General features: G+C 38.4%; 1 protein-coding gene across 6 annotated transcripts in view; it reads left to right on the forward strand.

The window, feature by feature from the left end:
- Nucleotides 1–14,833, forward strand: part of ptprz1 (protein tyrosine phosphatase, receptor type Z1) — a 64,733-nt gene that overhangs the window by 21,002 nt on the left and 28,898 nt on the right. For 3 of the 6 annotated variants that reach the window (XM_023347394.1, XM_023347397.1, XM_023347400.1), the window contains exons 8-12: nt 946–1,096; nt 6,231–6,415; nt 6,762–6,888; nt 11,289–11,329; nt 11,434–13,723. In XM_023347394.1, the coding sequence (XP_023203162.1) occupies nt 946–1,096; nt 6,231–6,415; nt 6,762–6,888; nt 11,289–11,329; nt 11,434–13,723 (2,794 nt within the window). The remainder of the gene's footprint in view (nt 1–945; nt 1,097–6,230; nt 6,416–6,761; nt 6,889–11,288; nt 11,330–11,433; nt 13,724–14,833) is intronic. The other 3 variants (XM_023347410.1, XM_023347418.1, XM_023347403.1) reach the window with 2 other exon arrangements.

The following is a 14,833-nucleotide window of genomic DNA, read 5'->3' on the forward strand; positions in this document are numbered from 1 at the left end:
TAGGGCCTACACCCCTAGTAGGGTCACAAGCATGATAATGGATATATACAGTATATATATATATATAATTTTTCCTGCCTGTCATGTCATCTGATCTGATTCAAATATTAAACTCATCGCTCTCACGCTGAAATGCATTATGGGTAAATGAGATATGCTAAAACCGATTGAATTAGCTTTATCTAGCCAAATCAGAAGTTAGTAAGGTCTTTAAACCTTTTCAATTTGAACCGGAACACGTTGAAATTGATGGTCCTCCTAATGAAGATGAGGAGAACCAAACGAAGGAAGAGGAAACAAGAAAGTGTTTGTGCTATTGCTGCTCCTTCAGCCTCATGAATGAAACAATGAATAACACATACCTCTGGTTGGACTGCGTGATCCGGTAAGTAGTTCTGTAAGTAGCTCTGTGTCAGGTCTGGTCTTTGGTCGGGTGTTGGAGCCCTGGTTTCACACTTGGTAATGCTTTTGTTAGGTCCTTCATCAGTTTTGCTCGTACAAATGACTCTAAGACTTCTGGAGAGAAATGTTGAGGACACAAATGTGGATCCTTTCGAAGTTGCATTTGGCTGAGCATTGTTCTAAATGCATCATCCAAACAACTCATCCAAACAGGCAGTACTTCTTCAATCTTTTTTTAATTGTATGATCACAAACATTAATCTTAAATAAGATGGCTGAGGACTGCAGATTCCTGAAGATGTTAGTACTTTGCACAATTTGTAGATCAATGTCTAATTTAACCTGATCCAGCAGGTCTTGCTGGGAAATCCATGGCAACTGTTCCTACTGACAAACGGTACTCCAAATAAATGTTGTATTTTTTTGGAGTATGAAATTCAAATGCTTCTTTTCAGCACAGATGTATTTTACACGCTATCAGATACAGCATGCTTCCTTCTGCTATTATTGCTCTAATGCTATTGTGGGTCCTCCTGTTTGCAGCTGGAGATGTTCTGTGAGGTGATGACGATGCAGCAGGCTGGATACGTTATGCTGATGGACTACCTGCAGAACAACTACAGAGATCAGCAGGAGCAGTTCATGGGCCAGGTGTTCTCCTCCTACACAGGCATTGAGGAGGTGCAAACACCAGGTTGGTCCGACTCCAATCTGAACGTTTTGCAATTGTTGAGGCTATGCAGCAGTTTATATTCTGCTCTTTTGTTTTGGGAAAATTGGAATTTCAATTTTTTTAATGATCTTAATGACTACATCATATTATTTCCAAGTGTTGATTTTGACATTTATTTGTTTATTTATTTCCCCTTATGAAAAAATCCTTTAATAAACTACCATAATATAAACAAAGGAAGTAGACTGTATTGTAATTGCAAATTTATGGCTGCTGTCATTTTAACTCTGAATTTGAGATAGTACACAAAGTAGCATCACAAAATGCCATTTCTTTAGGTAGAGCTGAGAGTTGTGTCACTGTGTGCTCCTGCTGTAGAAAAGAGTAAGATCACTTATGATGATAAATATTATCATTGGACTTCTGTTGGCTCAGGTCATCATCATAGGTCCAGCTGAACTTTTTTTTCATGCTTAATCCTAATGTGTCATAGATTCAGTTGATAAGACACATTTTCTTACTCCATGAAAGGGAGAATCAATGGTTTAAAATCGTAAAATAAGGTGTTGCAAATTTGATGGATACATTTCAATCAAATAGTTATGAAACTATTTGATTGAATCTGCCCTCTAGTGGTCAAAGCTGGGAAGTCACCTAAATCAGATTTCCATGCATCACTAGAATCATCCATAATGACTATTTTTCTGAGAGCAAATGAAGGACATGAAGGTCTTTCTCCTGACTGACATGTATGCAGTATGGTATTTTCACATAATCACACACAAGAAAGAAGGTATGAGTAGTGAGAGCAGAGATTTTAGTTCAGCTCTGCTGAGAAGGAAGTGTGTCAGTGTTTGCACAGTTTGAGCCTCCTGCTACCTATTGTAACTGACCCCTCAGCCCCTTTTAATCACTGATAATCCCAGATCTGACTTATCTTTCATCTGTATTACTGTTAATCTTATGTTTGACCCAGAATCATTCTGAAAAACACAGTAAATATTTTAACTCTTTCCTGTTTTGTTTTGTTTAAATTTGAGATTTACATTTCATATATACCTTCTGGATGCTGGAAGGTAAATCTGAACTGGATATTTTGGCGATAAAGTGTATAGAATTCAGAAAAGACTTCCTGTGATCAGAAGCTTTAGCAGAAGGGCTTGTTAGAGGCTAAACATAGCTTTAACTCAGATAAGCTAATCTGTCATCTGCTTAAATAAACTGCAAACTGCTTTATGCAGTCAGATGGAAGCCACTCATTTTGTTTCTATACCATGAATGTCATATCATTAAACTTTACAAACACATAGAGGTCCAGAAATAAATCATCAGATTAACCAATCAGGGACTTCAGCCTCAGTAACACTCAGAACCATTTCCAGTACTGCAGAAATGTTTTGGAGGCACTGTGTCTAATAACGGTCAGAACAATAAGATCGGTTACAAGTTTGATAAGGATAACTGGATTTGTCCAGCAGCAGCCTGATATACTTTATCTGTGTCTAATAATTTGACTTAAGATTTCTATTAATTGTGATAAAAAAATAAAAAACAATCATCAGGGAACGTTCTTACTGGTTCTGACCAGTTTTTGCTCAGCTTCGTCTGCTTCAGTCTGACATAAGAAAAACTATTTTTAAATACTGTTAATTTGTTTGAATACAGCTTGTTGTTGATAAAAGCATGGCATATTCTTTAACCTTACTAAGCAGGGGAGCTCATATAACTCCTGTCTTCTCTCCTCTGGTCACCAGTTAATTTCATGCCCACAGTGGGTCAGAGTTGCTTGGTGGCTTTCAGTAAGTTTCTAGGATTTACACAGATAATGTCAGTTTAATGTCTGGAATGTTTAAGGTACAGAGACCCTTCTGACTTTAATAAACTTGTCATCCAACATCAGTGTGCTGGTCTTAGCGGTTTCACCAAGTTTGATTTGCTACTCAGCTTTGTAGCCACCTTTCTGGTGCTCTTCTTGTGTAAGGCCTCATCAACAACCTTTTTTCTGTTCCTCCACCTTAAAGGCAAGGTGACAAAAATAAGGACAAGTTCTGGTTCTGAAGGATCCTATCACAAGTTGCTGCCACTGCTCTCCAGTTTTTACCCACAGTTTGTGTTAGGTTTCTGGGTTGCTGGGATGTTTTGTAGTTTGACTTGATTCTAGTTTCATTATTATTTTGTGTTAGTTTCTTATTTTGATTAAATCTGTCTTATTCCTGTTTTCCTCTTGTTCAAGTCTTCTTAGTGTTTCTAGTTATGTTTATTTCTTATTTACAGTTATTCTGTCACACTAGTTTTATTTTTTTAGTCTAGCTCAGGGCCTTCAAAGTCCAGTCACAGTGGCACCACTTTTAGATGTGCCACAGGTACAAAACACTGGAATGAAATGGCTTAATTACCTCCTCCTTGTGTAGATCAGTTCTCCAGAGTCTTGCTAATGACCTAATTATTCTATTCAGGTGTGGTGCAGCAGAGGCACATCTAAAAGTTGCAGAGCAGTGGCACCTGTGGTCTAGTTATTTTTTAGTGTTAGAATTATTTTCTGTTCCCATCTGTATTCTGTCTCTCCCTCTCCTCAGTCTGCCTCCTGCCTCCTGCTCCCTCCACTCACACCTGTCATCAGTTAGCTGATCAGTCCAGGTCTTTTGTTCATTCGCCTCCCTGGTATTGTAGCTTCTCATTCTTATTCACTCCTCGCTGGATCCTTTTGTGTACTCTCGTCACTTTCCCATGTCTTCCTCGGGCTCTTTACTGGTTTCTTTTACTTGAATTTTGTGTTTTGCGTTTGTGCCCTGGCTTGTTGTGATCTTGTAACTTTATTGCTGTTCATCATTTTTCATTAAATTCCTTTTTCATCATCTATTTCTGTTCAAATGCAGAACAAAAGTCCACTGTTCTGGATTTGGATCCACAACCAACTAACATCACATCATAACAGTTTACAGGCAGCTTTCTCCTCTGTGATCATCATCTACAAAATGCCCTGATACTCTGCTCCACACACACCTGATCTATGATCTTCACAGTAATGCATTTGGATAGGTATCTTTCAGCATACCAGTGCTAGCACTCTCATTCACCTGTCCCAGCAACTTTGCTATTTCACAATGAGGCCAGGAAAATTCTGTCTGGGTTGTACTTACCTGCACCTAACACTGATTTCTATATGGACCTTCACCTGGCTTTCACAATTACTTGGCTGCTGATCTCTTCCAGCCTCATAATAACCAGAGGTGGGCAGAGAACCCAAAAACTGGACTCAAGTAAGAGTATCACTACTTCAATATATTTTACTCAAGGAAAAGTAAAAAGTAATCATCCAAAAATTCCTCAAGAGTAAAAAGTCTACTCAAGTATTGAGTAACTGCTCAAATTACTAGTTGTTCAACATTTTAAAATTACATAATTGGTAAAAAAAAAAAAAAAAAAAAAGTAAAGTTAAGTGGAAATTTTGATATTTTAAGAGCAAAAATGACAATAATTCATATTAGTAACAAAAAAATTAACAAAATCAGGCAAAAGAAAACTTTTCCAAATCAGTTTCTTTCAATAAAAATCTTCTGAAACTCTAACAAAAACTGCAGGTCTGTGTTTGTTGACCTTTTGGTATTCTTCAGTGGGTAGAAAATCCATTAATTTTAATCAAGTAAGAGTAGCAATGCTTTATGATCAAATTATTTCACTAAAGTTAAAAAGTACAGTGAAGTAAAAAATACTCCTAAAACTAAGCTGTGAGCTGCAATTGGGTCGGTTCTATTTGAGCACCGCATGCCCAAAGCCACAAGCTACAGCTGTGTCTGCATTGTTGGCACAAAGTCACGCTTGTTCCCAATGTGATTAACTGCAGCTTTTGGCAGATGATCTGGTGCTACTGGTTTCTTCAGGATACAACCTTCAGAGTGTTCTGGAGTGGTTCACTGCTCAATGAGAGGTGACCGGGATTGGGAGTGAGTTTCTGCCTCAAGTGGAACAGTTTAAGTACCTTGGTGTCTTGTTCATGGTGGTTAGATGGAACAAGAGATGATCAGACAGATTGAGGCTTTTTCTGCAACAACATGGGCTCTGCTTTGATGTGTTGTGGTGAGCAAATAGTCAAAAAGTAAAGCTTTCAGTGTACTGGTCTGTGTTATATAAGACCCTCATCTTTGGTCAAGAGATGGAAGACCAGGAAGATAAAGCACATCACCCAGTACTAATATCCGTCCAGTGGAGCCTGGAACTCAGAGAATAAACGTTAAAATACTTTTGTTAGTTTATAAGTCACTGAACAGTTTAGCACCACAATACATTAAAGATCTGCTGTCCAGACCTCTCAGATCTTCTGGTGTTGGTTCTGCTCTACATCCCCAGAACCAGAAACAAACATGGAGAAGCAGCATTCAGCTTCTATACACCACAAATCTGGAACAAACTTCCAGAAAATTGCAAAACAGTTGAAACACTGAGTTTCTTTTAGTCTGGACTAAAAACCCACCTATTTAGAGTTGCTTTTAAACCAAAATTAATGAAATACTAAACAACATATTTGATGTGTAATGGTGGCTCTTGACAAAATGTAAAATTGTTGACTGTAATTTATAATTTAGCATTTTTGTGTTTTTATTATGTAAAGCACTCTGTTACTGGAATGTGCTATTCAAATGAACTTGATTGACTGATGATTAGTAAAACATTTTGAAAATCACTTCAGAATTATTTACAACTTTGTATTCATTTTGTCACATAATCTCCCAATAACATATAATTAAATTTGTGCTTAAAATGCAACAATATGTGAAAAAGTTCAAGTCATAAATACTTCTGGAAAACACTGTGTTCCAGTACACCCCTGCTAGACAGTCAATGCCGTAAGATACATCTTCTATAATGAAATATTAGTTGGTGAAAATGTTTTCCCGCCATCAGTTTAAAATTTTGATCATTCACATAATATTAGAAATAGGAAATGTTGTCTGCTTGTAAAACAAATTATCCAAATTTTGTGTGATGTGGTGATGTTGGTAGGAACAACTAGAGTCTCATAATGATGTTAAAGTTGATTTTCTTATAAACTAGTTCCAATATTGTTTTGTTTTGGTAAAGTTATGCCACATCTTCTAGCAGATAGCAATTGCTTCCTGATGTCTTTATTTAAATTTGGTGTTTGTTTTTCTGTCAGTGTGCAGTTCAGAGCCTGAGAGCATCCAGGCAGCTCCCCAGAACCTCAGCAGCCTGCTGGTGACATGGGAGCGGCCAAGGGCAGTGTATGAGACCAACATTGAGAAGTACTCCATCACCTACCAACTGGCCAAGGCAGAGGACTCTGTCCTGTCTGAATACCTGACCGATGGGTATCAGGATACTGTGAGTAATTACCCAAAACTTAACCAAGAGCACACCATTCAGAGACTGAGATCAATCATCACAAGCTGCCAACTGAATCAAAGTAAAACATTTATTATGAATCAAACTGCAGTTTATATGTATTACCTGATTAGAAATGTGACTAATGAATCGTACTAACACACATATGCAGTCAAACAACGATTTCCTCGAACATCAGCTCCAGCCTTGCCAGATACTGTAACAAGATTTTTTTAGATGACAACTACAGTATGACCAAACCCCTGTGAAAAATGAAAAATTAGTTTTGAACTAGTTGGGGTGATTAAGCTGTACAGTCAAAGTGGATCTCATCTTTCACCACTAGGGGGCAATACTCGATGACTTATTGCCCAATTCTACCTACGAGGTACGAGTGGTGGCCATCTGCACCAATGGTCTGCGTGGACGCGTGAGTGACTTGCTGACAGTTGTCATGCCCTTCGATGACCTTGGTAAGAGCGACCGCGCCTGATGCCAATCATAGATGCTTTGAGACTTCTCACTCAGATCCCCGGTTTCATTCATTCTAAAAGAAAGGAGCAAAAAGCTGTCCTTCTTGCTTCTTATAACATGTTCATAGGTCTTTCTCTTTGACGGATGGAATTTATCTTTGCCATACTCTACATCATCATGCAAAACAGACTGATCTACTTCTATATTTTGACGTAATATTTCGGTACTGTTCTGGGCAACTGGCCCTCTTGTCTTGACACAACTATGACATGAAAGAAGTCCTTTTGCCTTCTAGCACTTTGAATTGTCCTGTCCTGGATTATTTATTTATATTTATAGTTTATGCCTTTTCTATTCTTTACATTCCTTGAACTTGTTCTTATCTTATACAATAACAATTTATTTCTCAGAAAATGAGTCATAGTAAATGGCTTGAAATTACTATTTCTATAAAAAGATTCTGAAAAGATTTTCTTTGATAATTTCTCTTCCATTTTTGGATGTGTTGTTTCCTGATACAATTGTCTTTCTACAATAGTTAAGTTAAACTGTGAGTATTTTCTCTGCTTTGTAAATGTTGCTCTACATTTCTGATGAAAGAAGTGTGTTCAGACTGAAGTGGAGTTCTGCCGTTTTTATTCGCAGTCACTGTCTAACCTGTGTATGGAAGCACTTTGTCATTTCAATGGGGATCAAAGTTCATCATGTTGGAATGCAAAGTGTGACGGGACGGTACAAGAAAGATGACATACAACCAAACTTTGCATTTTTTAGGCCTTTGCAATTGCAATAATGCAAACAATAATATTGTGATAATTGCAATTGAATATTTTGTACAGCTCTAAAAATAACTTAGCATGGTTTTTAACTTTTATAAAATGTTGCCTTATATTTCTAATTACTTCAACCATAAGTAAGTTCTGCTGCAGAATACATTCTAAAATATTCTGTTTTCTGATACACACATAAACTTATACTTACGCACATTCACAGATACATATTACTGTTCACCAACAGTTTCTGGGATTCTAAGTGCAGCTTAGTGCTGGTAAGATACTGACTACTAAGTACTCAACAGAGCTCCACTTAAAAACAAAAATAAAACTAAGTTATAAATAAAGTTGAGCCAAAAGTTTGATAAACCTGGAAAATTGATCAAATCTTATAATGGTGCCCTGCTATCATGCTCATGATTATTGGTCAGAAATACATTTAGTGCAAATACATTTTTAGATAAATACAATTCCAAAACGAAAAGTTTAAATTGTTTCAGTTGAAATAATTAAAATCATGTAGCTGGCCTCATGGTGTATTTATATGAAGGGAGAATTCCCATTTGATGATTGTTTCTTTTTTTGTTATTGTTTTGACTTATATTTTGATTTTTTTTGACCTGCTGAACCTTAAAATATCTTAATCTTTTAAATATTGTCTTCATCTTTATCTCTCCCTCCCTCCTCCATTCTCTTTATTCCGGGCTTTCTCTATATCTTCCAATTATTTTATTTGTTACTTAATTGTAGTCTGACGGTGTTCTCTTCAAATATGTTCCCCACAGATTTCTGTTTTTCTAAGATAACAGTTCATACCTCACTTTTGTCCATTGGTTCATGTTTTGTGTTTCTGGCTTTGATTTTTCTTTGGCATCTGTCCCTTCTGACTCTTCCTGTGGGATAGCTGTCTGTATGTTTCCAAATTTAGTACATGTAATCATAGAAATGGCAGTGATTGTGATCTTCAATATTTTAGTTGTAATTTATGTTAAATAAATTCTCTATCTTGTTAAAAAGGGAAAAATCTGCATTCTATTTCATTGTCAGTCAGTAGTATTCAAGCCCACAAACTGTTTGCCCAACTAATAATGTACGAGACGAGAATGCAGTGCCATCTAAACAAACTGTTGCTTTCACTTCAGTTTATTTCATGGGTTTATGTGGATAAACAGGTATTTGATAACTTTAAACATGTTGGTTTTCATCGAGTGGTTAAAATGGTTATTTTGAGTTGGAACCAAACACATCAAAGTTCCACCATCTTGAGAAAACTCCAGTCTCAAATGCCGTCACAGTTCCTTTAAATGCTGCTTTATGAAGACTTGCTATAATCTAATTATTGGATTGAATTTAAAAAAACAATTGTTTACAACAAATATGATGGTGACATTTATTAGACATGTGCTTTTACTGAGCACATGTCTAATAATTTCATCAAGAAATGAATGTCAAGAAGACATTGCTGTTATTATGCTATAAAAAATTTAGAGAAACATGGAAAATTAAGCTGCTTAAAGGGTCTACTTTTCTTTTTAGCATTCCATGTCTGTTATGATAACAAGAAACAAGTCAGAATGAAGTTAGTCCTCTGAGTTTATGCACAAAATTATACCTTTTATGCTTGAATGTACACTATATTGACAAATGTATTGGGTCACTTACTTCTTCACACACCTGATCTTTAAAGACATCTCATTCCTGATCTGTAGTTTTATCTTTTTCTATCACAACATCAGCTCTTATTGAAAAAGTGTAGCAGGAAGGTTCAGGAGTGGGTTTAGCAGAAATGTTGACCATTCTTCAAGAAGTACATTTGTGAAGTCAGACACTGATGTTGTTCGCAGTTCTCACACTAATTAATCTAAGTGTCCTTTCAGGTTGAGATCAAGACTCATTCATCCATCTCGTTATGAACCTTGCTTTGTGTAATGGTGGGCTGTAATGTTGGAACAGGAAGGGGCTTTCCTAAACTGTTTCCACGTTTCAAAAGCAAAATGTCCATCATGTTTCTTATGCTGCAGCATTATCTGTGTCTTACACTGAAAGTACGAGGTTCAGCCCAACTCCTGAAAAACCCCACACCATAATCCTCCCTCCACCAAACTTTACACTTGACACAATTCAGTCAGAACAGTGCTGTACTCCACAACTGCCAAGCTCTACTTTTCCATTAGATTGCCAGAAAGAGAGACATGATTTGTCACTCTAGTGAGCACATCTTGTGTCCAAGGCTTTGCTTTGCAGTTGGATGCAGCTGCTCAATCATAGAAAACCATTCCACTGTTCCTGAACTGGACCATTCTTTAGTCACTAACTCTGCAGAGTTGGTGACTTCAGCACATTGTTCGCCTCAGGTTGTGACGTCCCCCACTCAGTTATTTTACATGGCCTCCTACTTTGTAGTTGTGTTGCAGTCATTCCTAATCACTTCTACTTTATGTTGCCAATAACAGATGACTGTGGAATATTCCGTAGTGAGGAAATTTCACAGCTGGGCTTATTGTACAAGTTGCTTCCTATCATGGTGCCATGCTGGAATTCACTGGTGTCCTGACAGCGACCCATTCTTTCCCGGATGATTGTAGAAGCAGTCTGTGTGGTTGATTAGCTGCTGGTGGTGATAGAACACAAGTCAATGATTTGGAAAGGTGACCCACTACTTCTGCTGACACAATGTAGCTCTATTGTCAACCAAAGCATTATTTTTGGCCTTTTTGTCAAAGCTCATGGTAGCTTCCCCCAAAACCCTGTTTAACAGCCTTTCACCCTTCACCTGAAGCTTCACAGACCAGTCTCTACTGGTTTCCATGATGTGTAACTTAGCCCTAGACAGGTAAGGGCATCAAGACCCCTTTCTGCCCATCTGCCCTAACTGCCCCCACCCTATTTCTCTTTATACTTATTTTGGTTATTTAGTGGTTTTTGTAGTTAAATGTTAAGCAATGCTGTTTCCTTTGGATTATCCATGCATGAACATGCCTGTTTTCCTGCATGTGTGTGTTTGTGTTTGGTGGGTGTGTACCAATACTACAATGACCAGTAATGGTGAAAATTAAATGCAAGTTCTTTGGGATTTGTTAAGATGAGTAGTACTTAAAGAAATAAACTCCTTAGTTTTGCTGCCTCTGTGACTAAATCCTAAATAAGCAGAAGAAAAATAAGGATGAAATGACCTGACAGATTAAAACTTCTGGACTGAAAGCATGTGATTACTTTAGATACCGACTTGAAGATGGTGCTGATCCTTTGTTTTTCAGTTTTTTGTCTCACTTTGATTTCAGTTTTGCAGGAACGTCCTTAACTTACTTAAATATGTTATTTTATTATTAATTGTGAATATTTAAATAATAAAACTAAAGTTCATTTTCACATTTTTATCATTTTTAACATGCCTTTGACTCTTCCCCCCTGAAATCTTTTAATCCAAATCATTTCATTTTCTTCTTTTCAGCCTTATTTGTCCAGACCAAGGATGTTGGTGTTAATGTTTATAATGCCTCAGATGGTTAAGTCAAAAATTGAAGCTGTTTATCAATCATCATGTGTATTTTGCTAGTTTAAAAAAAGCCTGTTCTCTTTTTCAATTATTTGATCTATCTAATTTTATAACCTATTCTCCTTTTCAGAAAATGCTTTGGATCCAGGTTCAGATGAAACTGAATTTGAGGTACATGAACCTCTACTCTTTTTTTCTATGCACATCCCATTTTAGCTTTTACATGTACAACTCATCTTGCTATAACATCTTACAATCTCCAATTTTACATACAGGGCAACTTTGAACCTGACTTGTCCTGGAATGAGGTGGACCAAATCAGGAACAAGAACTTAAATTGGGGTACTGCAGACTCGCCAAGGACCACAACATCTGCACCGCCTTGGTTTCACTTGTCTGGCATTGGAACTTCTACAGAAGAGTCCAGTGAGAGAAGAACCACTACTGAACCTGCTTCTGCTCTAATATCCAGCCAGTCTGAGGAAGTTTTAAGACCCTCTGAGGAGACGGGACCCATCAGTACTCCCTTACAACCACCAGAGGACACTAAGTTGCCAGAAAGCAGAGGAAATGCAGACACTGGCAGCAACACTCTTTTTTATTTCACAACAGGAGAACCGACAATTTCAACTTCTCCCTCTCCTCTTCTCACTTATACGAAGACAGATGGTGTAAATGTACAAGTACATCATGAAGACTTATCCGAAAACAGAAAAGTTGGCCCAAGCACTGTTAATGTTATGGCCCCTGACACAAAGACAGACAGTTCAAAAGTGATTTTTCAATATCCACCTACCATAGAGTCATCTCTCACCACAGATATGAGCAGTAAATCATCTCCGTCCTTTAAGCAAGCCGAGATTGGTTTGGCACAAGCCACAAGTGAAGACGGTACCACTGATGAGAATGTTTCTACTCATACCAGAGGTTTTCCTGAGGTTCAGGTATCACCCTCTACTTCCAAGACCTTTTCATCCACAGAAGCTGTACACCATAGTGCCACAAGTTCCACCGTGCCTCATTTTTCATCCACATCTGTGATGCTGAGTGGCATTGTTGTTCAGTCCACTCAGCCACTGTCAAACGGTGAGCGCAGCTTTTTCTTCCCCTCCTCTTCCTCTGCCTCCTCCCCTATGTGTGACACCTTGGACCCAAGCGCCACTCTCTCCATTCGCTTGCATGACCCTTCCTCCCTGTGGCCTGTGTTGTCTGCCAGCGCTCCAGACTCCCAGCATGCTGCTACTGGATTTCTGTCTAGTGAAGACCTGACTTCCACCTCAATCCCTTTCCTCCTTGCTTCCAACCTGCCTCACCTCTCTCACCCCTCACACTCCCTACCTGGTCCAACAACTGACTCTGTGTTCTCTAACCTCACTTTTTGGGATAGTGATAATGATGTTTTGTTGTCTGGGTCTTCAGGTGATCTCTCTGTACTTAGTAATACCCCTCCACTCGAATCAGTGCTGGACCTAACACACGCCAGTATCACAGCCGAATTTTCCCAATCTTCCTTGAATTTTTCATCCTCAACATTATCTCTTTCTTCCAGCCCTACCCTGCAGCCTTCAGTCCTTTTTTCTAGTGATTTCACTTTTTCTCTGGGATTGTCCAAATCTCCAGCAACTGGATTTGAGGATTCAAGTTATGCAACAGGGAGCACCACAGAGTCTTTAGTTCCTGAGATCATTGGTGATGGGTTACTCCTAGCAAGTGATGTAGACATTGTGTGTGGCTGTTCTCTGGAGACATCAGGATCTTCATCATGGTTGCATACCTCTCCTCATGTATCACTGTCAGCAGCAGCCAAGAGCGCTACAAGTTTAGAACTATACTCCAGCATGGTTTTACTTTCAGCTTCTGGTGGTGATGTAGAAAACCTTCCACTATCTCTGAAAAGTTTGGGCTCTGCTGCTTTGTCTTTTGACCACTCTCTGCTATCCCATAGCACTATCTCAATGTCCTCTCCACAATTTCTCCAAGCCACCCATAGTGACCTGCATCTTTCTGTTACAGCCACATTGTCTGTTGGTGCGGATCCCAGTTTGTCAGCATCAGAGAGAAGCACCACCTTTCAGACCTCTTCCCTCCCTTTCCCGCCCACCACTTCCCCACTTACTCCCACTACAGAGGAGCAGGTGTTAGACTTTAGCAGCAGCTCCTCTGGCTCAGCCTTCTTCCCTGACTCACAGGAAGGATCAGACCAGGAGTGGGATAAAAGCCAAACCTCGGCTTCTGGAGTAAGCCCACTTCCTCATTCAACCAAAGTCGTGAGCACTGTCCCTCCATTCATTTTGCTGGAATCTGGTCAGAGCCCAGATGATGCGGACGAACACTCTTCAGCTTTCTATTTTGAAAGTGGCAGCGGCAGTGCCATCAGTCCAGAAGTAGGAGGCAAAGTGGCACCGACTGATTCAGAGGTGACCTCAGGTTCACCCTGGTCTCTGGGAGGGACAGAGGTTAGCGGCTCAGGGCAAGGCGAAGGCCTTAATGACAACGAGACATCTTCTGACTTCACTATTTCAGAACGCGCAGAGACAGAGTCTGAGGAAGAAGACCCAGTCTCAGGTAAAAATAAAAAAGCTGATGCCAAAAAAAAACCCTTCAGAGCAACAAAAGCGAAAGGGGCACCAAGTGTTGTGTGAACATCCATCAGTGATTTTCAACAAAATACATTTGATTTTTCCATTGAAAAATGAAATGTAAAGGTAAACAAAAGCAAACTTTTCCTAAACATTATACCCAACAACATTGAACATCATTATCTATAAAAGTGTGTTTTTACTTTGTTTTGTGTTTATTTCAGATAAAGTCCCAAAAATCAATAACATAGGAAGTAGGGTTTGGTTAGGAACTGCTCAAGATAAAACCTTTTATTTTTTTATTTTTTTTTAGCTGAAATTAAAACAAGATGAAAGAAATATTTTAAAAGTTTAGAGATTGCATCTTTTAAGGAAGGTGTATGAATATGTAATTTATGACTTTCACCTCTTCAATAGATTTGTTCTTAAGATCAAAACAAGATCCAGCTAAGATCTAACCTATCGCTATCCTGAGATCATAGACACCAGAGGGCAGCAGAGTTCTTTAAAACCTCAGATGATTTTTGTGTGTCTTTATTGTGGTAGATAAACTATAGATCTACCACAATATATCTAAATGGCAAAATGGTATTGTCATTTAAATTTGTCAAGCAGTTTACCAAAAATGGCTAATAATTATTGCCTGGGGATACTGGTCCTAATATAAGACTGAAGAAGTCTTCTATGTTTTTGCATGTTGTGCATCATTAACAAATCTAACATATTTCACTTTTTAATGCTCAGACAGAGTTTCAAGGCAATGAATGAATGACTTCATTAAAAATATCCTGCACCATTAATTGCAGAATACCACATCTGCTTTAGAAGTGGTAGGTTCCACTTCTCTTCAGCGAACTGGTAACTATTTGGTAATTGCTGGATTCATTCATAGAAAAATCCGACCATGCCTTGTTTTAGGCAGATGTTCCATCAGGGTGAGAACAATTCCAGTGTGATTTATGTTAAGTGTCATCAATGAACCCTGTCTTCATCATTTAGTTTGAAATCTTCTCAGAGGGATCTTGGTGAGACCTTAGGACCAAATGAATGAGCCGCTTTCGTTCCTCTGTCAAAAACCTTTCAATTTGTTGCATAA

The sequence above is a fragment of the Xiphophorus maculatus genome, chromosome 2 (assembly GCF_002775205.1).
Source record: "Xiphophorus maculatus strain JP 163 A chromosome 2, X_maculatus-5.0-male, whole genome shotgun sequence".
NCBI classification, from domain to species: domain Eukaryota; kingdom Metazoa; phylum Chordata; class Actinopteri; order Cyprinodontiformes; family Poeciliidae; genus Xiphophorus; species Xiphophorus maculatus.